We start from the raw sequence: 24,309 nt of genomic DNA, 5'->3' as shown, positions 1-24,309 counted from the left end.
TAAAATTTTAAATTATATTTATCAACTGGAGAGAGGCTAAATGGAGGATGCCAAGAGCTCAAAAATTTTCCATGAGTGACACTGACTTATATTTTGCATGTGTTTTCTCCATGAGACTGGTGATATGAACATATTCGTGGCACAGCAAAATTACTGCATCCTGTAGCACCATAAATATGTATCAAGGCAGTATGCTTACCTGCGTATAAGGAGAGATAAAACTAGTGATGCACACCAGACCAGCATCTGCAAACAACTTAGCAACCTCAGCAATACGTCGGACATTTTCTTCCCTGTCTTCCGGACTGAAGCCCAGATTCTTATTAAGGCCTTGGCGAATATTGTCACCATCCAATGTGTAGCATGGAATATCATGGCACACTAAATACTCCTCCAATGCCATGCTAACTGTGGTCTTTCCAGCCCCAGATAGCCCTAAACAAATCAAAACCAAAAAAATTTTAGACCAATTCACGGTTCAACGTACACCACTTTAAGAAATGAGAGAAAAATTATGTTAAACTCCATCAGTGTCCTCTATTTATATTCAGTCACTCTCTCATACTCCCCTCAAATATTTTTAAGCAGATGAAGGAAAACTGAGCCAGAGAGGCCATATGAATAGAAGCTCCACAGTCTACAATAAGAAGCTGTTTACTGCACTGCTACTTTCTTGTTCCAGACTTCGGCTACCGGTTAGTAGGAGTCAGCGGACAGAACCCCAGACTGACAGCGGGCTGAGCGGCCTGGGGTTCCGACCGCTGGCCGGGCTCAGCCCACTGCAGGGCCTGGATAGATGGAACCCTGAGTCGACAGCTGCCGCTGGCCCACTCAGCCTGCTGCCAGTCTGGGGTTCCATCCGCCGGCCTCTGGAATCATTAAAATGTATTACTGATACGCTAAACCTTAAATTACAGTGAATAAACTAAGACTCGGCATACCACTTCTGAAAGGTTGCCGACCCCTGATCTATTGGATCCAACAAGAATTAGGTTTCCATTGTGCTGTCCAAAAAAGTAAAACAGAGGGAGCGCATCATCTGCAGAACTCTCTGACATCCTCTAGACCAGTTTTTAAATCACGTATTGTTTTGTGCACAGAGATAGCCTTAAACTTTTTTGCATCTCTTATAGACTTTTAGTAAGATTTTGAAAAGCAATGATGCACCATAGGAGCAAGTCCCATGGAGAGTCTTGTGGTCCTAAGTCACTTGCCACTTTTGAAAATCCCATCCTTTTGCAGTGCAGCTTCCAGGTTTTTCTGAAACAGCCCTTCCAACTCTCTGCCTGGAGTCTAGACTGGCAATAAGGGGCCAATTTCATCCTGTGAATCCTGACAGAAATCAGTTCTTTTACTTCTAGTTTTCCTCTAAGTCTGTTTACCTAGGTTCTTAGAATTTGCCATATTTATATTTGGAACAAGCAGTGAGATCTGAATCAATCCTGGTGGCGTATTTCTAGTCCTAAATCAGCAGAGAGATCAGTCCATCATCTTGAGACACATGACTTCCCCTAATAGTCTTCTAGCATTCTGTTCCCATAGATCTTAATCCTCCTACTCTGTCCTTTATCTCACCTCTTCCTCAACAACAAAACTGAGGGACAAAGATTTCATTATTGAGGCAGCTTCCTGGAAAGGTAGTCACCATAGGCAGCTAAGAATAAGTCCTTACTGCAACGGTCTGGAAAAGCTGTTTATGTCTAGAAAAGCTGTTACTGGGAGTCAGAGAAATGGTCTGCAAACTATAACAATTTAAAACGAATTCTTGCCTGGTTTAGTGAGTGTGTGTTACGATGAAGTTGTACTACAACTATAACAAGTTATATTAAAAAAGTTATTTGACAAGTTTTTGACTTGCATATTGTATTTAAAAATTAAAAAAAACTTTCCCCTCTCATTTCCAATTTTTGTCAGAGGGACTGGCAATTAAAAACTTATCCTGGATCATTTATATGACTAAAGCAGCATAACAATGTGACTTTCACACTTGCAAGATAATATCAAAAACATTAGACTAATCCAGGTCATGTCTATGAAATACTTGGTGCTCTCAGCAGACATAACATGCAATTCACCCAGCAGACAAAAAAGAAGTCTGAAGATTACCACTAAGGCTGATCAAGACTGGTGCATAGTGGTGCAGAGATGTGGAGAGCAAGGGCATCAACTTCTTACTACCCAAAGAGTGAACATGATATAACAGGCTGAATTCCAAATGTGCTGCTTGACTGGGCTCCCTGGTTGACGTTTTTTCTACCTTTGTCATTATCAAACCTTTCACACAAGCTTTATTTATGCTAGGGAAATTTCCCATAACTACAGTTTGTTCCCCATAAAACTATAACGCCACATCTTGTGTCCGCATCCAAGAGTGATGCAAACCGTTTGCAAGTAGGGTAAATTACTGTTTCATTTACTTTTTTCAATTTAAGCCTTTAAGAACTCCACATCAGAGTTCACATTGATACATAGATATTTAAATAAATTAAACAAATAAAATAACCAACCACCACAGGAGTTAGGAAATGCAGTCATTCAAAGAAGCAGCACCTCTCCTGCCTCCCACAATTTCTTTTATCCCTGGTCATCTGACCAATACAGACAGCATGACAGCATTTTCCCACTAAACAGAAATTCCACTGGGTCAGCATTCAGCCAATGCCCATTCAAACAGATGGGCTTTGCATTGCACCTGGAACGCCTACAGATTCAGGCTGTCCTGGCCCTGAGAGACGTGGGGGTGAGAATATACCAAAGAAAAAGGGCCCTGACAGACAATGCTTTGCCAGTAGTCTCCTCCCGCTCCGGGCACATCTACACTTGCAAAGCGCCAGAGCCAGCAGTTACAGCGCTGCTCAGAGAGCGCCAAAGGAAAAACACTGTTTTGTGTTCACACTGACAGCTGCCTGCGCAATAGCAAGCTCACACTTGCAGCGCTATTTGGAGCGGTGCACTCTGGGCAGCTATCCCACAGAGCACCTCTTTCTCTTTTGCCGCTAAGACTTAGGGGGAAGGCAGAAGGGGCTGCGGGGCATCCTGGGTTTTGTCCCAATGCCTCGTGATGCATTGCTTCGCATCCCAGCAATCCCTGTGCTTCCGTCCACAATTGGCGCCATCTTTCAATGGTTTGTGTACTGCACGCCCTGCCTTGCCTCTTTTGGGCTGCAGGAATGGAACCCGAGCTGTGGACTAGTATGCTGCTCGCATTGACCAACACGTCATGAGTGGGCGTGGAGTTATTCCTTAAACTACACAGGCAAGAGGAGTGTGACATTGATCTCACCACGCATACTAGCTATGACAAGATTACTTGTGGCATTTGTGGAGGTGCTGATCACAGTGGAACGTCACTTTGGGGCTCAGGAAACAAGAACAGAGTGATGGGATCACATCATGATGCATGTCTGAGATGATGAGCAGTGACTGCAGAACTTTCACATGAGGAAAGACACATTCATGGGACTGTGATATGAGCTTGCCCCAGCCCTGCAGCACAAGTACATGAGAACGAGAAATGCCCTGCCGATGGAGAAGTGCGTGGCAATTGCACGGTGGAAGCTGGCTACTCCAGACTGTTACCGATCGGTCGCGAACCAATTTGGAGTGGGAAAGTCAACTGTAGGGAGTCATGTTGATAGAAGTGTGCAGGGCCATTAATCGCATCCTGCTCCGAAAGACCGTGACTCTGGGCAATGTGCAGGATATTGTGATGACTTTGCACAAATGGGCTTCCCTAAATGCAGAGGGGTGATCGATGGCATGCACATTCCAATTCTGGCACCAGACCACTTAGCCACTGAATACATTAATCGCAAGGGGTATCTCTCAATGGTTTTCCAAATGCGTGTGGATCACTGTGGGCATTTCGCAGACATTAACACAGGCTGGTCTGGAAAGGTGCATGACAGGCATCTTTCGGAACACTGGCCTGTTCAAGAAGCTGCAAGCAAGGGCTTTCTTCCCTGACCAGAAGATCACTGTAGGGGAAGTCAAAATGTCCATTGTGACCCTGGGAGACACCCTCCTACCCCTTAATGCCATGGCTCATGAAGCTGTACACAGGGCAACTTGACAGCAGCAAGCAGAAGTTCAACAACAAGCTTAGCAAGTGCAGAATGACTGTGGAGTGTGCATTTGGCTGTTTAAAAGCCCGCTGGCAATGCCTGTATGGGAAGCTGGACATGACCGATAACAATATTCCTATGCTTATAGCTGCAGTGCTGTATGCTCCATAATATTTGTGAAAGGAAGGGTGAAAGCTTCACTCAGGGCTGGACTGCAGAGGCAGGGCACCTGGAGGCTGAGTTTGAACAGCCAGAGACCAGGGCTATTAAAGGGGCACAGCACGGGGCCATAAGGATCAGGGATACTTTGAGTCAGCAATTTGAAGCCGAAAGCCTCTAATATTTGTTGCTATGCTCATGACTGCAGTGCTTGTAATGCTAGAAGATGACTGGATCACATGATGCAATAAGGGTCTTTAACATAATTGTATGTTGCTTTGCAGTGCTCTTTTTGCTTTCACTTAATAGAATAAAGATTGCTTTCAAACAAACACAATTCTTTTATTGAAAGACAAGCACCAGAGGAGAGAGAGTCAAACAAAAATCATCAGCAGGGAGGGTGATGGGGGGAAGGGAAGGTCTCAAGAGAAGGAGGGGTCCCAGGACAGCTACAGATTTGTGCATGTCCACAGATCATACCTAACCTTCTCCTTTGGAGTACTATGCAGCAGGTGCTGGACTTCAGCAGGGCCAAACTGCAGAGGGATGGGTGTTGAGTGCAGTGGGTAGTGGAAGTTCACAGTGCTGAACTGTGAGGAGGGAGGAGTGGAATGCTGTGGGTAGAGGGCAGAGCCAGGAGGTTGATAACAGTGTGTTGGCAGTGGGGGGGAGGGGGGCGGTGCGCATGGGAAAGTTTTGCGACAGGGGAGAGAGTAGGCATGGAATTGTTCGCTTTGAAGAGCTAGTATCGCCTGGAGTATGTCCGCTTGGCACTCCATAACTGTTAAGAGCCACTCTGTGGCTTCTTTCTGGTGTGCCTTTCAGTCCCTCTTCTCGCTGTCCCACCACTCCTTCAATTCTTTTTTGTTGGCGTCAGAGTGCATCATAAGCTCACGCATAAAGTCCTCCTTAGTTGTTCTTGGCCCCTTTCTAATTCTGCACAGACATTCTGCCGCCAATAACAAAGAGGGAGGCTGTGCTCCCAAGGTGATCTCTGTGAAGTTTAAATGCAACATTTTACAGAAGCAGTTTTGTTTGCAACACAGATACTGTTTCAGTGCTTTAAAACACAGCCAGTACTCACACACCTGTTACTAACTGGCTGATCCCAGGCAAGCACATGAGCCACAAAACCCTCAAAATGGTCAGTAGCTGCAGGGCCAGACCCTGACCCTGCTGTACACTGGGCATGTGGCACTTGGGGAGAGCTAGCACGGTAGGGGGGGCCTGATAATCATTCCTGTCCCTACACTTTCCACAGGATGTGATCATTATGGAAGACATCTTGCTGCTGAGGGTGAGCAGGAAATCAAGGGAGGATCTTCTCCAAGCCTGCAGCTTCCACCCTGGCACCTATGCAGCTAGCCTGTGTGCAGCAATGGTCCCCTCACTCATCACAGCAAAGTGTCATAGGAAAGTTATCATTAATGGGGCAAGAAACAAAGCAGCTCTGCCGAGGAACCTGTGGCAGCGGATTGCCTAATATCTCCACGAGAGTTTCCTGAAGATCTCTAAGGGAGATTCCTGTGAAGTGAGAGAGTCAATCAACAGCCTGTTCCGCTCAGATTAGGCATGAGTGGGAGACAAACCTGCTTTCTGCAACCCTTCTGCCCCCAACAACTTGCTTCAGCAATTCCCAAAATCAGAGCCACTTACTAGAGGCCTCCTCTCCTGTTTGTGCTTCACCAAGATCTGACTGCTGTGACTGGCTAGGCTACTCCAGAGTAGAAAAGAGCTCCTGGGTGCATGCATCTCTGACCTCCAAGTCATCCTCTGCCTTTGGGTCTCCTTCCCCTCCCCCCTTCTTCATCAAGATTTCCTCCTCCTAGCTCGGTCCACTCTTGATTGGCACGAGAGCCAACGAAATATCCACAGGGTTCTTCACCGGGGGGGGGGTGGGAGGTGTTGGGAGAGAGGAGGTTGCCGGGAGAGAGGAGGTTGCCACCGAGTATCACATCCAGCTCTCTGTAGAACTGGCAGTTTGTGGGCGCAGCACTGGATCGGCAGTCTGCCTCCCGCACCCCGTGGTAGACATTCAGTAGCTCCCTCTCTTTGACCCTGCACTGAAATGTATCCTGGTCATGGCCCCTTTCTATCATGCATCATGAAATCTGTCCATAGGTATCATAATCTCAACGGCTGGAGCGCAGCTGGGACTGCACTGCCTCCTCTCTCCAAATGCTGATGAGGTTCAGCAGCTCGGCATTGCTCCAAGCAGGGGACTGTCTGGTGCACGAAGCAGGCGTGGCCACCTGGAAAGATGCACTGAGACCACTGCATGCATCACCGAGCAAACAGGAAGGGGACTTTCAAATTTGCAAAGGAATGTATGGGGTGGGGCTGACTGTTGGTCACCTGACAGCAGGGCAGTAGAGTTCAAACCAATGGCCAGAGAGGTGAGAACAGGCATTGTGGGACACCTCCTGGAGGCCAATCACAAAACTATAATCACCCTGCATATCTACACTGGCACTGCAACGCTGTAGCCCCGGCGCAGAAAGCTTTGCGCCTCTCGTCTGGGTGGTTTTTTAGAGTGCTGCATCTGTGCCGTTTCGGCACACTAAGTGGCTTGGCAATGTGTATACCTTGGGAGTTACAGCGCAGAAAGCTGCTTTACTGTGCAGAAACTTGCCAGTGTAGAGTGGCCTTCTCCGTCTTTGCTTATTTTTAAACAGAGGATCGAGTTCAATGACCTTAGCTGATTGCAGCTTTGGAACCAAGAGCCCACATCTCTCCATACCATAAATAGGCAAGAACGAAGCCAAGCCATTTAGGACTTTATAGGTCAAAAGCCAACACCTTGAACTTCACTCTAAATCCAATGGGCAGCCAGTGCAGTTCCCACAGCAATGGTAACTCTCAAGAAGCTCCACTTAACACTCCACTGGATACTTCAGCAGGTTATATTTGCAGCTGGATTCAGTGCCAGCGTTAATGCTGTCTAGCTGAAATTGTTCAACTAGTCCTCCCACAACAGTGATGTAATATACTGGTAGCCTTTTAAAACTCCCATAATGCACTGCTTCTGGAAGTTGTGCTGAGAAATGAGGGACAGGATTAGGTACTGTGATGGGGCAAGGCCAGATGGCTACAGTAAAGTACTGAGAAACAGGATGTTAGCCCCAGGCTAACCAAATGGCAGTTGCTCCAGGTTAATCAAGGCACCTGGGGCCAATTAAGATCTTTGTAGAAGGCACTGGAGATAGCTACTTTAATTAGAACACCTGCAGCCAATCAAGGCAGGCTAATCAGGGCACCTGGTTTTAAAAAGGAGCTCACTTCAGTCAGGCAGGGAGGAGCCAGAGGAGAAGGAGCATGTGAGCGGAGCTGGGAGCAAGAAGCTGAGAGTGAATGAGTGCTGCAGGAGGATTGAGGAGGACAAGCATTATCAGACACCAGGAGGAAGGTCCTGTGGTGAGGATAAAGAAGGTGTTTGGAGGAGGCCATGGGGAAATAGCCTAGGGAGTTGTGGCTGTCATGCAGCTGTTACAGGAGGCACTATAGACAGCTGTGATCCACAGGGCCCTGGGCTGGAACCTGAGTAAAGGGTGGGCCTGGGTTCCCTCCCAAACCTCCCAACTCCTGATCAGACACAGGAGGAGCTGACCCAGACTGTGGGTTCCACAAGAGGGGAAGATCACTAAGGTGAGCAAATCTGCCAATAAGTGCAGGAACCACCAAGGTAGAGGAGGAACTTTGTCACAGTACCTAGACAAATCTGCAACTGAAGCAGTTTAAAACAGTGTTAAGTGTGAACATAAAGCAAAGATGTAGGGGTATAAACACTGATCCCTTTTGGTTTAAACCACTGCAGTACAAGGGGTTAATTTACACATAGTTCAACTCTGGTGTAGAAAATGCCCCAGCAGCACAAGTAATATGCTGTTTTAATAATGAGTCTGATATCTGGGAAAGTGGGGTTGTTTTTTGCCTTTTTAAAAAAAAAAGACAGAAATCCAAAGCCACAGTAAAGGAAAAATTTTGAAATAAAGTTAAGGGACATTACAAAAGTGAAAGAGAATGACAACAATGCTGTTTAAAATGGTATTTTGAAGAAAATTCTTGATCCTGGCATAGTGCTGTCTTGTTTACACAAATGTAAGCTATTTGGCCTACTTGAAATCATGTTAAAAGCAGAAAGACCATTTTACTGTCTGTCCTACAGTAAATTCCTGCAAGCCTCACCAGGATCCCACTACACAGATTTATAGAGAAATGTTTGCTGTCCTACACAAACTTTTTGTATTTTGTGAGACCTGTGATTCTACAGAACACTTCCCTTCCAAGAACCTCTCTTCGAAAGAAAAGGGACTGCATATCTCCTTTTACAGCTAACACTCCGCTCTCTCTAGGACATAAGCAAACTTTTCCCTACTCTGACTGTGAAGTCAATAAACTAGCAGTAGCCCCTTTGTTTTAATCTAAGCCTCATACCTACATTTAGCAAGAAAAAGCTGAAAAGAAAAAAGATACAATGGGCAAACAAAAATGAAGAAAAGCTTCATAAATCCATGCAGAGGGTTTGACTGTACCTGTTAACCACACTGTGCAGCCGCGAAAGCCACCTCTCGTCCCCACCACTTGGCCTCTCTTGTTTCTGCTGACATGATGGGCTTGATAAGTGACATTGGTAGCTCTCTGCATTCCCTGTAGATAGGACAGTTGATTAGGTTAATTATTCATGCACACAAAGGGAGACTGACAGGCAAACTAATAAAAGCAAAGATAACATTAAATTGATCCTCAGCAGCATAAAGCCAAAGGGCACAAAGGAAGTTAAACAGACCACCTGTGTGGGCTACGTATATTGAACTCCCCACTTTCCACCATAGGGATGGCTGGGCTAGTCAATTATTGCATGCAAATTTGACTGGCTAAAAATATGAGGTCAGATTCTAAAACACCCTTATTTAGGTAATTAGAAAACCAGTTAGATTTTTTTCAGTAGTACTGTAAATTCTTTAGATTAAGGAGAAACTATTCTCACAGGACTGTAACAAGGTTCCCATTACAAGGCTTAATCTTGGCTCCTTTCTAAATTCCCCAGAAAGGGTCCTTTTCCCTGCAAATTGTGCACGAGTGATCTGATTTCCACCTAGATCACTCTGTCTTTAGGAAAATCATCTTTCAACCTCTAACATGCCTTCCACTATCACTAAATGTAGCACTTTGCCTACGGTCTTATAGCTATATGGTCTTCTGCCATGAGACATTCAAACCCAAAGTGCTGGCGGTGTCCTGGAGACTTTGAAGGCCAGGGATGAAATTCTCTGCCTTCTCCACAAGCAAGGCAATGTCGGTGGCATAGTCTTGATTAGTGGACGCTTCTTGGCCAGCCTTGATGGAGCGGCAAGTCCTAACATCCAGTCAGCTGCTCTACAGAAGAGTGCTAGGGTTAGAATGCATCCCTGCTGCAAACCTGAAAGTGTGCTGAAATGCAGCAAAAGCCATGACTTAAAGTGCACTCCTCACACTAGTACTGGTGTGAAGATTGCGTGCCAGGTTTAACAAAACATCTAGAATGCCAACTCCTTTCAGTCTGAGCCCAAGTGTTGACCTGTCAACCAAACTGAACACCGCTTTGATACCAATAAATGCCATGTGAAGCAGGAGGTTAAATTCTCAGCACAGCTCAGCCAGGAGCCGGAGGATAGGGACAGCATCCAGTGTCAATCACTCATAAGTGAAACCTGATTGCTGTGGATGACAATGTCTGTCATGCAGCAGCTGCATCCTACTAAACAGAATGAGACCAAAGACCTTTCCAGCCACTGATAACAATGAGATCAGCCTATAGTTCCTAGACTCCGTGCGAGATTCTTAGCCCTTGCTCAGGACACTATTGGTGATGTCAATTTTCTATTCTGGTAGTAATTTGTCTGAAGCCTGCACTTTTAAGAACAGTCGATGCAAGCCGATGCTCACTGATTCCAAGGCACTTTTGAGTAGCTCAGATGGAATACCATCAGGTCCAGCAGCACTTCCATTCTGCACCTTTGGGAAGGTCTTTCGTACTTCCTCAAGTGACAGAGGATCAGTGTTTTCCCCATGCGGTGTTAGGATATAGATATTTAGGCCTGTCTGCAAAGGCCTATACTTTAAGAATTTTAAGTGTATTCTTATCACTTACCTAGTTATAGAGATATAAAAGAAAATCAAAAATCACTGTCTGTGTAGTGGCCTTCTCTTACTGTAAAAGCAGCAAAGAATCCTGTGGCACCTTATAGACTAACAGACGTTTTGGAGCATGGGCTTTCGTGGGTGAATACTCACTTCGGTATTCACCCACGAAAGCTCATGCTCCAAAACGTCTGTTAGTTTATAAGGTACCACAGGATTCTTTGCTGCTTTTACAGATCCAGACTAACATGGCTACCCCTCTGATACTTCTCTTACTGTGGCAATCTGAGGCCTGGCTCTTTAGCAGCCATAAACTGGGAAATGTATGGTCACGTCCTCACATTCCAAACTAGTCATATTAAAATAAGGCAATCTGGGGCTGTTAGGAAGGTGATTTGATCTATCACCTCCAGAGAAAGGAAAGAGCCTAGAAATTTAGTTTGACAGTTTTCTTATCAATGGACACAGCTGAGAACCCTTATATCCCTATAGATGTAGTTGTGAAATCCTCACTTCTGTATTGTTTTGTATGTTTATTTGCATGGTCTCTGTCTGGTTCTGTGATTGTTTCTGACTGCTGTATAATTAATTTTGCTAGGTGTAAACTAATTAAAGGGGTGGGATCTAATTGGTTAGCTAATCATGTTACAATATGTTAGGATTGGTTAGGTAAACTTTAGTAGAATGATTGGTTAAGGTATAGCTGAAAATATTACTATATAAATTAGGGGCAAACAGGAAGTAAGTTGGGATTCAAAAATAAGGAAAAGAAACTTGAATTTAAGCTTGCTGGAAGTTCACCCCAATAAACATCGAATTGTTTGCACCTTCGGACTTCAGGTATTGTTGCTCTCTATTCATGCGAGAAGGACCAGAGAAGGGTGAGAGTGAAGGAATAAGGTTGCTAACATGCGGTTTACCAGATCACATAGCTCTGGACAGTTGTCAGCAGGTGTGTGGTTCAACACACTTTCATAATATGTTTTCCATCTGTCCAGGACATCATTTGATGAGAAAGGATTACGGGGAGAGGGATTAATAGATTTGGCCAAGACGTTTTATAAAGAACTATTTTATAATATAAATAACCTACTTATATAGCACTGTAAGCATGTGTGACATAATCTAGTCAAAAAAAAAAATCATTCCTGTCAAGGTGACCTTACAATCTAAGGCCCTAAACCAGCAGAGTGATCAGCATGGGCGGTCCCTTAAATTCAGTGGGATTTCATAAAGGCATAGAGGGCTGCTCATGTGAATCACTGCAAGACTGAGGCCTAAATTAGGTAATCAGACAACAGATCATAAGAGATATGACAAAGGAGAAAAACACAAAGCATCTTAGAAAAGGATTCTCAAAAAACGCTGAACTTGCTTAACTAAACACACTGACATTACTAAATTCACTTTCTGGATTCAGCAATTTGTTAGTTTTAAAGTGAGGTTTATGAGGGACAGGTTTGATGGAGTCCAAAGTGAGATGCCTAATTAGGATAAATTCAGAGAAAGAATACTAAAAAATGTGCACTGCAGAAACAATAATGGGAAAATACCAGCCACTCATATTTAGTATGTTCATCACCACTTCGCTCTTTGACCATGTCTACACTTACCGGTAGATCGGCACTGCTGTGATCGATGCAGCAGGTGTCAATTTAGCAGGTCTGGTGAAAACAAGCTAAGTCAATGGCAGAGCGCTCTCCCCGCAACTTCTATCCTCCACCTCCCCAAGAAGCATAAGGTAAGTCGGTGGGAGAGCATCTCCCATCAACACAGCGTGGTGTAGACACCATTCTAAGTCAACCTAAGCTATGTCAACTTCAGTTACGTTACTCACCTAACTGGAGCAGCATAACTTAGGTCAACTTACCGCGGAAGTATAGACAAGGCCTTACTTTTGCTTCAGATATCTTCAATGGCACAGGAAACCTTATTCCCCCTGCCACACAAATCTCGCACAGTCTCAACTTGGGCGGGGGGAGGGAAGACAGTCAGTGGGAAGCAACACACCAGCACCTCCTTTAACAATAACCTCAAGTATTTAAAAAAATAAGCATTTTCCCCCAGTTGTATGTACAGAAAGACCCTGTTTAATCTAGTAAAAGAAGCATTCATCCATCATCACTATTTCCAGTGGCAGGCACAATGCCATCCTCGTTCTCGTTTCCCCTATCCCTCGACACACTGTGTCAAAGATACCTTTCAAAACTAGAACCCAGGGCACACTATTCCAGTGCTTCTGCTGCTGGCTCTCCCAAGCTGCAGCAGCAGAAGTCACATCAGTTTTCCCTGGTGTTCTAGAGAAAGCTGTAGGCAGCAATGAAAGTGACAAAGATCAGATCACTATCGTTCTGCTGCGGCTTGAAAGAACTGTGAGCTACAGCAGAAAAAGGCGGTGGAGTCATTCGCTAGGGAGGAAGACTCAGAATCAGAGTCTGAGTCTGGCCAAGGATAAACAAGCAGAAACACTTCAGAAGCAGAAAGCTGAGGGAGTGGAGAAGAGATACACACACCCAGCAAAGCAGCCAGCAGGTGTGTACACCTCTACCTCAATATAACACTGTCTTCGGGAGCCAAAAAAATCTTACTGCGTTATAGGCGAAACCGTGTTATATCAAACTTGCTTTGATCCACCGGAGTGCGCAGCCCCGCCTCTCCGGAGCAATGCTTTACCATGTTATATCTGAATTTGTGTTCTATCGGGTCGCGTTATATCGAGGTAGGAGTGTAGTCATGGCTGGTACCCAACAAGCTGTATCCCAGGTCCTGGTCCCAAGAGTAGCCAATGTGTAGAATTCAACCTCAGGAGAGAGAAAGGCCTGACATCTGTGTTGGGGTATACTTCTTGGGGTCTCACTGAGGAACAGCAGTGCATAAGCCCAGTAACAGCGGCAGTGTTGCATTTATGGCCTTTAGGCTGTTAAAAATCTTACAGTATAAAAGTGCTGTTGAATTTGGCCAACAAGAATGGCTCATTTATATAAATCTAATTATATCCCTTCAGCGTTGATTCACATCTGTAGATAAACCGTATTATATTGGCACCATTCATTCTGATATACATAAAGGCTTTCTCAGCATTTATATTGTAAAATATAAATCCTTGAATAAATCAACTGTTCGCTTCTTCCAACTGAAATTAGATGTACATAAACTTATTGCCAGGAAATACTGTATTCAAGTAGAGCCAAGAAAACAAAACAAAACTGTCTTTAGACTTTGTGTAATTATTATTTTAGCATTTTTTGGTCTTTTTGCAATCTTTCAGACTATAATTTGAAATTTTACATTTAAAATCAACTTAATATTTTGGAATACTGCACATTGAGTGATCATTGTTAATTTTTCATAACATTTAAGTGTCATGCAAAATTAAAACTATTGCATATTGTGGATTGGTGAAACAGTACAATATTGTGCAATATTGATTTGTCACTTTAAGATCCCCAAAGTGGGATTTGCAAAAGCACCCAAATGACTTAAGAACACAAGTCTTATGAACTCCAGTGACTTACATGCTTTAGAAAATCCCACTTTAAATAAATAATGTGTAAGTGTTATGAGTATGTTTACCTAAGATAGTAAGTGTATGTTACATGCTTTCCTGAAATTTTTTCCTTATAAAAGAATTATTTTGAAGTAATAAGACTGGGACGTCCTTGTTTTCTTGTCCTTGTAATGAATGAATGTAATAATCCTGGGTTGTTGTTTAGTTATTTTTGTATCAAAGGTATATAGACTTTTTTTTCTGGAAAAATCAGTATTTCTAGTGTGTGTCTATTGGAACATTTACTCTTTCACAAGTGAATGGCTTATTTCTGTTAAACGCGACTGGGTGGGCAGGACTGAATGGATACTCTTGTTCTCCTCTACTGCAGGGCCACCTGTTCCAAATATATATTTTTTCTTCTTTGAAATCAGGAAGAGAGACTAGCCAATCAGCTTTCTGCAGTATCTCCAATTTATTATATGTACCTGAACTAGTTTATTTCTTGAATCTATTCCAAAGTTGTCTGGCTACTGAATTAATACATTGGTTGTAGCTTTATAAAAGCCTCCTTGTTAACTTCCACAGGCAGATAGAGCAAGAACTGGGAAACCCGCTTGCTTACTGTTCAAGTGGGAATCTTACAAGGAAACTGAAGAAGTCTGAACCATTAGTCAACTTTTATTGAAAAAAAATTTCAAAAGGTACATTGGTGCACTATTGTTATCTTTAATTAGAAAGGACAACAGCCCTAGTGTTCCTGCGGCTGCTCTTAGTTTTGCTAGCACAGTAAAATTGACTGGATACTTTTGCATTTCTGTGCAACCCTATGGGCAGTATTAAAACTGTCAGGAATCATAACAATTTTGCTCAACTTTCCCAAGCAGCTGATCCTAAGCCCTAGAGCTGTTGCTGTGGATCAGGCTGGTAGCCATTGCCTCACATCTTACTCCCCTCTCTTTTTTTTGTGCTGTTACCTAGCTGGTTGGTTTATACCTCTGACTCATATGATTGGTAAATTTCTGGAGCCCTGAGGTCAGCTGGAAAACATACCCACAGAATTATTGAAAAACCCTTTTGTTCTGGACATATTTAAGTGTTCAAATGTTGAAAATTCTTCACCAAAAATCAAGCTGAACACAGAGGTCTATGTCAGCTCTCCCTACCCTTCCCTTCTCCAGCCAAAAATACTAGAGAATCATAGTTTGTCAAACATAATGCAACATGCCCAAGTATAGACTGCAAAATAAACAAGCTAAGGTTAAGATGTGATACAGAAACTGAGGTAATTTTCCATTATTTAGGGCAGTGGTGCTAGAGCTACTGAGGCTACTGTGAATCATTCATTATTAATAATCCAGTTTTCTGTAGCACCGGCTGCATAATTTGGTGGTAGGCTGTCTAGACAAGGAAAATTTGTATTGCATCAAAACTGGCTTAATTTCCTAAATATGTTCAATTGAGAACAAATTAACAAAGTCATTAAATCTTAAAGCTGCTCTCAAGAGATTTAGTCCAGATTTAGCTTTCATTTGAAGTTATGGGGGGTTTTGTCATTTACTTGAAAAGGAATAGTATTGAGCCCTTTGGTTTTAAAGGTGAGCTCCAAAATGAAAAATTAGTTGTGTTGTTAGGAAAGGGGTGTATTCTGGGATTCATAACCTTTGGAACCTTTTTATCATTTCCTGACTCATAGCTGCCATCCGGTAGGTTGACACTGAAAGCACACCTCTACCCTGCTATAACTCGACCCAACATAACACAGGTTCACATATAGGGTGGTAGCAGCGGGGCTCCAGCGGCGCTTTAAAGGGTCCAGACTCCCCCCGCAGCGGCCGGAGCCCGGAGCTCTTTAAATCACTGCTGGAGCCCTGCCACCCCTACCCCGATATAACAGGGTTTCAGCTATAACGCGGTGGGAGGGATTTTTGGCTCCCCACAACCGCGTTACAGCAGGGTAGAGGTGTATCATGCCGACTTCCACAGTAGCCTCACTTTGGGGAACATCCAGCACATATTGGTGAAGTTAATAGCATTTGGTACTTTACCTTTGCAGGTTACTCACATCACCACAGTTAAGTATTACACAGTACTAGTGAAAACTCAATGTACATGGACTAGTGACATTAGCTGTCTTAATGAATAAAAACATTGCTAAAATTAAGTGACACTGCTGAGGTAAATTTGCCCCTGACAATTTAGATTTGGTAAGCAAGTGAGTTTATACAATCCTAAAACCAACAGCCATGGGGAAGGAGGGTGTTAAAATTCCAGATGAGACCAAAACAAAAACTTCCCCTGCAGTGTTTATAACTCAGGCAATGAACTAACCCAGGAAATAGTGTCTATAAAACAAAGATAAGAGTGACTAGCCTTACGTATCTTTTCAGTTAAATAAAAGACCAGCAGGAACAGTGACCTAGCAGGTGTTTTTAAAAATGTTTTTAAAACATATGGAGTTGCTAGTAACTTGTTTTGTTTTTCAAAATATCTGATTTTAACCAGTACTCCCTTAATGCCAACTGCCCAGAATGTCATAAAATACTAGGTTTCAGAGGGGTAGCTGTGTTAGTCTCTACAGTGCCACAAGGGCTGATACAGACTAACAAAATTTATTTGGGTACAAGCTCTTGTGGACTAAAACCCACTATGAAGTGGGTTTTAGCCCACAAAAGCTTATGCCCAAATAAATTTTGTTAGTCTCTACAGTGCCACAAGGACTCCTCAAAAATACTAGGTGAAGACAATGAACAAAATCCATTCTTATATAAACCCATTGTAGTCAATTACAACAATGATTTTGGATCAGAGGGTTCTCCTACACTAGAAGCCAGAATAACTGAACACAAACAGTTAAAGATTAAAAATGTCACGTGTTCCTCATTCTTGACACAGAATTAAGAACTTCCAACAATTTGATACAATAAGTTAGCATGGAAACAACTTACAGGCACATGTTCTGACCAACAGTATTATCTCTAAATAATACTGAAGTAAAGAGTTGAACACCAAACAATTTAGGAACAGAGATCCCACCTGTTTTGTCTAACATTCATGTGGTCCTACATCAAAACATACTAGTTTTTGAAGTTTACTTACCAAAGGAATTTGTAGGAAACTACAGAGCAATACTTTGACACTAGCTGCTTAATTATGTCTACAATATTAATGGTATAGTAAGAAATATTAATTATGGCAAGGAATAGAGGCCAATCTTTCCAAATCACATCTGCTTAAATATAGCATTATTTTCAAACTCCCAATCATTTTCACACATGGTATCAAAAATAATATGTGTTCTCAGGGAAGGCTTCTTCTTTCTCCCTGGTTTGCTAGTCTTTGGCCTGCACTGTAAATTGATCTGCCCAGACGACCACACCTCTATGAATAAGAACCATAGTTTTCAATGTTTGGCTTAAATCTTACTTTGACAGTTTTCCATTTAGCCACCATATTACAAAGAACCTCAGTCTTAAGCTGCCCCAGATTTATGAATGGTTACATTGTACATTGAATCCTTCATCTTTCCCTCTGCCAACATATTTGAAGCAGAGGAACCAAGGTGCAAAAGACAGGAGTGAAAGCCTGAAATCTGCATTTTTCCCTGTGCAAACCCCCCTTCCTACCTTTCACCCGGAGCCCAACTTTCAAAACATAAAGAACGGCCCCTGAAGGCAGAGCCCCAGTGAATGAAGAGATGCGCTGGTACCCAGACTCATTCGCCTGGGGGAGGCAGGCTTTCACGGGTATGTTCATTTTAAGGAAACATTTACATTCTCTGGGTAGGGAGATCCTGACGTTTCAATGAGGCATTTACAATCCGATTGCACCGCCACACCCTAACCCATCCAAGTGCCAAGGATTCAAGTCACCGTCGCTCGAAACACACACACACACCCGTGTGCAAACGGCACGCACATCCTCCCTCGCCGCCCCTCACCTTTTGCAAACTGCAGACCCAGCCCGTGCAATGGGGACCGCGAGCCGGGGACACAGGCTGCTGCCTCTCTCGAGCTAGCAACCCGGTCTGCAGCCGAGCAATGCCACATCAGCACAGGCAGAGAGCCACCAGTTTCCCAATTTCTCGCCCTCCTCCCCCCGCCCCTGCGCTACCGATGCAGCTCCCCAAGCCGCTCACCCAGCTTTGCACCGCGTTGCTCAGCTTGACTTTCTTGCTCTGAGTCCCAGGCCGCTCCATCGCCAGGAGAAGGGCGCGCGCGGAGCGAGGGGGGGGAGGGCTTCCAAACGGGGTGAGTGGCGGAGAAGAGACTCTTCGAATGCTGCCGGCTCGCGCTGAGATATCAGTTGCTCGTGCGCGAGCGCCAGCTGCGGGAGGGCGGGGCGGGCACGCGCCGAATCGCAAGGACGGCAGAAGGGACCTATAGGAGGAGCAGCTGCCCGCGCCCCAGCTTCCCGCTACGCACAGGGAAGAGAGCGCGCGCGCGCGCCACTCGGTTATGACGCGCGAGAAGCCGGCTGTACCACGCACACACACACGAAAGGGAAGGGCAGGGATGGGTTTGGGCTCTTCCGGTGTTGCCGCTCTAGCCCCGCGACCGTTTGCTCTTTTGTCTCCTAGAGCCGGGCAGGGGGGAGGCGGTGGGAGGCGCCAGGCCCGGGGGCAGAGGGAGGGAGTGCGATGGGTGGTTGATGTGCTACTGGTAGCCCAGGCCCAGCCTCGTGCACATCCTCGGGGCAGCTGGCTGGGTCCTTCCAGCTCCCCCCAAAGCAGCCTGGCTTGGGGGGGCTGCCTAGAAATCCCTGCATAGGGAGCAGCCCCCTTGTCCTCCCAAGCCCCTGGCCTCAGGTGTGACCATGGCCCCAGACTGGGACCAGGGCATGGGGTGCCAGCTCAGTGAAGCACTCCCCATCAGCATACAGCATCACAGCTTAATGATTTAGTTGTTCAAGTTGTATTGCGGTACTGCCAACAACCATCAAGGCCCTGTCCATGCACCCAGTAAGAGACAAGGCCTGCACTGAGCTATGTACAATCAAAATAGATAAGACAAATCTGGGAAGGGAACCAGAGGCAGAAAGGGGAAGTGAAGATATGTTGCCGTAACACCGACTGTTGAACCACAACATTGTCACACCACATCAAGGATTTTTTGACACACATTGCTTCACATCATCACCATGTTACATCATAACATGATGAAAACTTGTCACGACACATTGCACCATTGTCACATTACATTGTGACACCTCACAGTGCATTGTGACATCATTTTGTTGTGGCACAATGTGTGATTCTGCTACATTGTCAGGTTGTAGAATGACAGCAAGCTATATCCTGATAGGATGATATTTTAATATACCACCATCACTTTGCAATGCATTGTGCCAATGCAATGTTAGGAATTTGTAACACATAAATTTGCCTCTTAAGACTGATTTACAAAATCAGCCCTATTTTGATTGTGCCCAAAAGAAGAAAAATGTTTTAAAAATGCATCTTAAAATGTTTATTCATGATATCAACTGACATACCATTAAAAGCTGGGGTTATAGAGAATCTGAGGGCAGTGAATTCACTGATGCCTATAATCAGAGGTCCAGCTTATGTAATTTGTGCACCAATTAGAACGATGCATGCGCCCAGCTATAGCTGGCCACCACTGCAAACAGGTGAAGAGGGAGTGCTGTGGCCAAGGGAACGCACAAAACAGGGAATGAAGAAAAGCAAAAACATAACAAAAAGAACATTAAAATAAAAGCAATCCCTGAAGTGTTCCAATGATAATATTATACTCTCAAAGTGCCTGATCTTACTGAAGTCAAGATCCCATTGGATCCCTGCTTTTCTGTTATTTTATATTCTAGGAATCTTTTCTTAATGGAAGTTGGAAAGAGAGAACTCACAGGTCCCTAAGCAACTGCTTTATCACTTGTGCTAAATGTAAGAGAAATGATAGTGACAATCTGTATTTTGAATCACTGATATGTATTATATTTACTATATACATTAGACATTTTACAGATGTCTGTACATTGTATGTTATCTGACAAAGGCCCTGTTCTAAGGAGAATGTTTCACTCACAACCACAAGTTAGAAAGATACCTTCTCAGAGGTATCAACTTGCTAGGTTTATGTAGTCATCTAAAGTTTAAATCACTTACAAAAGTTTGAGAGTTCTTTGAAATGGGAAAATTGTTGGAAATGTGCCCAGATAAATTATTAGCAAGTCAGAAATAAACAAACAATTAGCAAGTCAGTATTAATGAATTTATGGAATTAGGAAATACATTTATTGTAGTTGTGCATTGAGGTCTGAAGTGAATGATAAGGTAACATTCAGCCTGCTAATGAAGAACTTAACACTTGGTATGGTGTAGGTGGAAGCTTTCCAAGAACTATAAACAGATGATCCCTTGTTACCTAGGGACACACTGACCATGATGGAGATTGACAGTCACAGTCCTTGGATAAATGAGTCATCTCACAAAGTCTTCCATAGATTAACAGAGAAAGAACATCCAGCTGCAGAACTAAAACTTAAAAAATGTCCTTCTATTTTACCACTAGGTTAAATTAGGTCAGGCCTAGTTAACTGTTTCCCACACTGTAAGTCTAGCTACTATATTCAGCTTAATTTTTGTTTGAGATTTTCTGTTTATTTTCAGTTGCATGCTGTGATGCTTCCACGGCGTACCCAGGGTTGTGAGGTGCCTCGCTACCAGCTGCCCGTAGCATGAGAAAGCCTTGCCTTTGCCTGCCATGGGTCAGCAACCTGATTCCGCTGGCCATGAGCAATGCAAACACTTTTCTCTTGACCTACAGAAGCTCTGCTGTCCCTCTGCAAGTTAGCAATAACCATGCTCCAACCCTGGAGACCTCTGAGCAACCCACTGGCGCAGGGATAGGCAACCTAAGGCACGGGTGCCAAAGGCGGCATGCGAGCTTGTCAATAACCTAGTCCCAGATTTGGACCTTAGCGTCCAAAATATGGGGGTTAGCATGGAAACTTCCAAGCTTAGTTACCAGCTTGGACCTGGTAAGCTGCCACCACCCAAAAAATTAGAGTGTTTTGGGGCACTCTGGTCCCCCCAAAAACCTTCCCTGGGGACCCCAAGACCCAAATCCCTTGAGTCTCACAACAAAGGGAAATAAACCTTTTCCCTCCCCCCCCCCAGGTGTTCCTGGAGAGAGACACCGAAGCAAGCTCTGTGAATCTAAACAGAGGGACTCCACCCTCCCCGTTCCCAGTCCTGGAAAACAGAATTACTTCCCTCTTCACCCAGAGGGAATGCAAAGTCAGGCTAGTAAATCTAACACACACAGATTTCCTCCTGACTTCTTCCTCCCACCAATTCCCTGGTGAGTACAGACTCAATTCCCTGGAGTTCCCCCACTAAAGAAAAACTCCAACAGGTCTTAAAAATAAAGCTTTATATAAAAAGAAAGAAAAAGTACATAAAAATGGTCTCTCTGTATTAAGGTGACAAATACAGGGTCAATTGCTTAAAAGAAATATGAATAAACAGCCTTATTTCAAAAAAAGAATACAATTCAAAGCACTCCAGCAACTATAAACATGTAAATACAAAAGAACATATAAATCCCTATCTGATCTTTGGTACTTACAACTGGGGAAACAGAAGATTAGAAAGCAGGAAACAGAAATCACTTCTCATCCGAGAGAGCATACAGGCAGAAGACAAGAACAAAGGACTCACTCACAAAATTCCCTCCACCCAGAGTTGAAAAAATCCTGTTTCCTGATTGGCCCTCTGGTCAGGTGCTTCAGATACTTATTTCCAGGTGAAAGAGACGTTAACCCTTAGCTATCTGTTTATGACAGAGCTGCTTTTCAGTGGCACTCACACTGCTCAGGTCCTGGCCACCAGTCTAGGGGGCTCTGCATTTTAATTTAATTTTAAATAAAGCCTCTCAAACATTTTAAAAATCTTATTTACTTTACATACAACAATAGTTTAATTATATATTATAGACTTATAGAAAGAGACCTTCTAAAAACGTTAAAATGTATTACTGGCACTTGAAACCTTAAATAAGAGTGAATAAATTAAGATTCAGCACACCACTTCTGAAAGGTTGCCGACCTCTGCCTTGGAGTGTCCAGTCCTTGGTCTCCTGAACCCTCTCAGAATTCACAGATTTGCTGCTCCCAAGGAATAGTACCCCTCAGTTTGCCAGTTACACCTCAGATCACAGCTCTGCTTAACACACATCATTTTAATATGTTGATAGTGAAAAAAGCAAAAGTTTATTTAACAAAGAGCAGAGCTTCAAAAGATAAGAATTATTGAGAACAAATTATTACATATAAAATAAAAATATAACACACATTTTAGAGCCTAGACTTACTTAATTAGTTTACTAGAGATACAAGGTGGGTTAGGTAATATTTTTTTATTGGGCCAACTTCTGTTGGTGAGAAAGACAAGCTTTTGAGCTGCACAGAGTTCTTCTTCAGGTCTGGGAAAGGAACTCCCAGCATCACAGTAAAATGCAAAGTGGAACAGGTTGTGTAGCATAAGTAGGTAGCACCCATTGTAAGGGACAATTCAAGGCAGAGTGGCCCATTAACACCTCTACAGTTACATCTCTTACAAAACTGAGTGACTGGGCAACAAAATGGCAGATGAAATTCAGTGTTGATAAATGTACATTGGAAAACATAATCCCAGCTATACACATAAAATGATGGGGTCTAAATTAGCTGTTACTACTCAAGAAAGAGATTTTGGAGTCATTGTGGCTAGTTCTCTGAAAACATCCACTCAATGTGCAGCGGCAGTCAAAAAAGCAAACAGAACGTTAGAATCATTAAGAAAGGGATAGATAATAGGACAGAAAGTATCATATTGCCTCTATATAAATCCATGGTAGGCCCAAATCTTAAATGCTGTGTGCAGATGTGGTTGCTCCAACTCAAAAAAGATATATTGGAATTGGAAAAGGTTCAGAAAAAGGCAACAAAAATGATTAGGGGTATGGAACAGTTTCCGTATGAGGAGAGATTAATAAGACTGGGACTTTTCAGGTTGCAGAAGAGACAACTAAGGAGGGATATGATAGAGGTCTATAAAATCATGACTGGTGTGAAGAAAGTAAATAAAGAAGTGTTATTTATTCCTTCTCATAACACAAGAACTAGGCAGTCACCAAATGAAATTAATAGGCAGCAGATTTAAAACAAAAAAGTATTTTCTCATACAATGCACAGTCAACCTATGGAACTCCTTGCCAGATGATGTTGTGAAGACCAAGACTATAACAGGGTTCAAAAAAGTACTAGATAAGTTCATGGAGGATAGGTCCATTAGCCAGGATGGGCAGGAATGTTGTCCCTAGCCTCTCTTTGCCAGAAGCTGGGAATGGGCGAGGGGATGGATCACTTGATGATTACCTGTTCTGTTCATTCCCCGTGGGTGACCTGGCATTGGCCACAGGATACTGGGCTAGATGGACCTTTGGTCTGACCCAGTATGGCCATTCTTATGTAAAGTCAAAGGTCAAAAAGTAGGGGTTAGTAGGTTACAGATTGTTGTAATAAACCATAAATGCAATGTCTCTGGACACCAAAAATCATGGACTGAACAGAGACACTGGATTTAACATTTATTACAATAAACCATAAATTATCCCAAATCTCTATGGTATATCCATTTATAGTATGAGATTATTAAACAACTTTTAACTGTTGATGTCTTCAGAGAATGATGGCCCATAGTGGAGACATGAGACTAGAATTGGGGTATGCTGAATTTGTCAGGCCAGTGGAAACTCCCTACCCGGTACCAGGGAGATCCTTGCCCTCTTGCATTAGGATGCTGTTAGAATCAGAGAATGCTACTTTATTTCTATTTTAAATACTTTGGAGATGCTCAGATATCATATCATGAAGATGGGAGCCATATAAGTACCTCACAACAGGACCTTCCAGGCACTAAAACACTACATAAACTTGTACTGAAACCGGGCTATCAAGACCTGTTTAAATAATCTGTACTTTGATTTCTGCACTAATAAAATCTGCTAGTGTTGCTGATTGTCCACTCTATCTAATCTCTCTCTCTCTCCCTCCTATATATTGCCTTTTATGATCAGGTTTACAGTATTCTTGCCAGCAAGTTAAAGAAGTATGGATTGGGATAGAAAGCTAGCTAGATTGTCAGGCTCAATGGGTAGTGATCAACAGCTCTATGTCTAGTTTGCAGCCAGTATCAAGCGGAGTGCCCCAAGGGTTGTTCCTGGGGTCAGTTTTGTTCATCATCTTTATTAATGATCTGGGTGATGGGATTAATTGCACCCTCAGCAAGTTCGCATATGACACTAAGCTAGGGGAGAGGTACATATGCTGGAGGGTAGGGGTAGGGTCCAGAGTGACCTAGATAAATTGGAGGATTGGGCCAAAAGAAATCTGATGAGGTTCAACAAGGACAAGTGCAGAGTCCTGCTCTTAGGAAGGAAAAATCCCATGCACTGCTGCAGTCTGGGGACCGACTAG

General features: G+C 43.5%; 1 protein-coding gene across 2 annotated transcripts in view; it reads right to left on the bottom strand.

The window, feature by feature from the left end:
• PAPSS1 (3'-phosphoadenosine 5'-phosphosulfate synthase 1) overlaps positions 1 to 18,180 on the bottom strand; it is a 73,392-nt gene extending 55,212 nt beyond the window's left edge. The window contains exons 1-3 of one of the 2 annotated variants that reach the window (XM_050944513.1): positions 17,969 to 18,180; positions 8,756 to 8,870; positions 200 to 435 (exon numbers count right to left, since the gene is read on the bottom strand). In XM_050944513.1, coding sequence (XP_050800470.1) covers positions 200 to 435; positions 8,756 to 8,870; positions 17,969 to 18,028 — 411 coding nt within the window. In that variant the 5' untranslated portion in view covers positions 18,029 to 18,180. Of the gene's footprint in view, positions 1 to 199; positions 436 to 8,755; positions 8,871 to 17,770; positions 17,880 to 17,968 lie in introns of those variants that run through there. The other variant, XM_050944514.1, reaches the window with a different exon arrangement.
• Positions 18,181 to 24,309: the final 6,129 nt, after the last annotated feature.

This window comes from Gopherus flavomarginatus, chromosome 3, assembly GCF_025201925.1.
Source record: "Gopherus flavomarginatus isolate rGopFla2 chromosome 3, rGopFla2.mat.asm, whole genome shotgun sequence".
In the NCBI taxonomy this organism is placed as follows: domain Eukaryota; kingdom Metazoa; phylum Chordata; order Testudines; family Testudinidae; genus Gopherus; species Gopherus flavomarginatus.
Note: the sequence above shows the minus strand (reverse complement) of the source record. Positions and strands in the feature narration are given on the sequence as shown.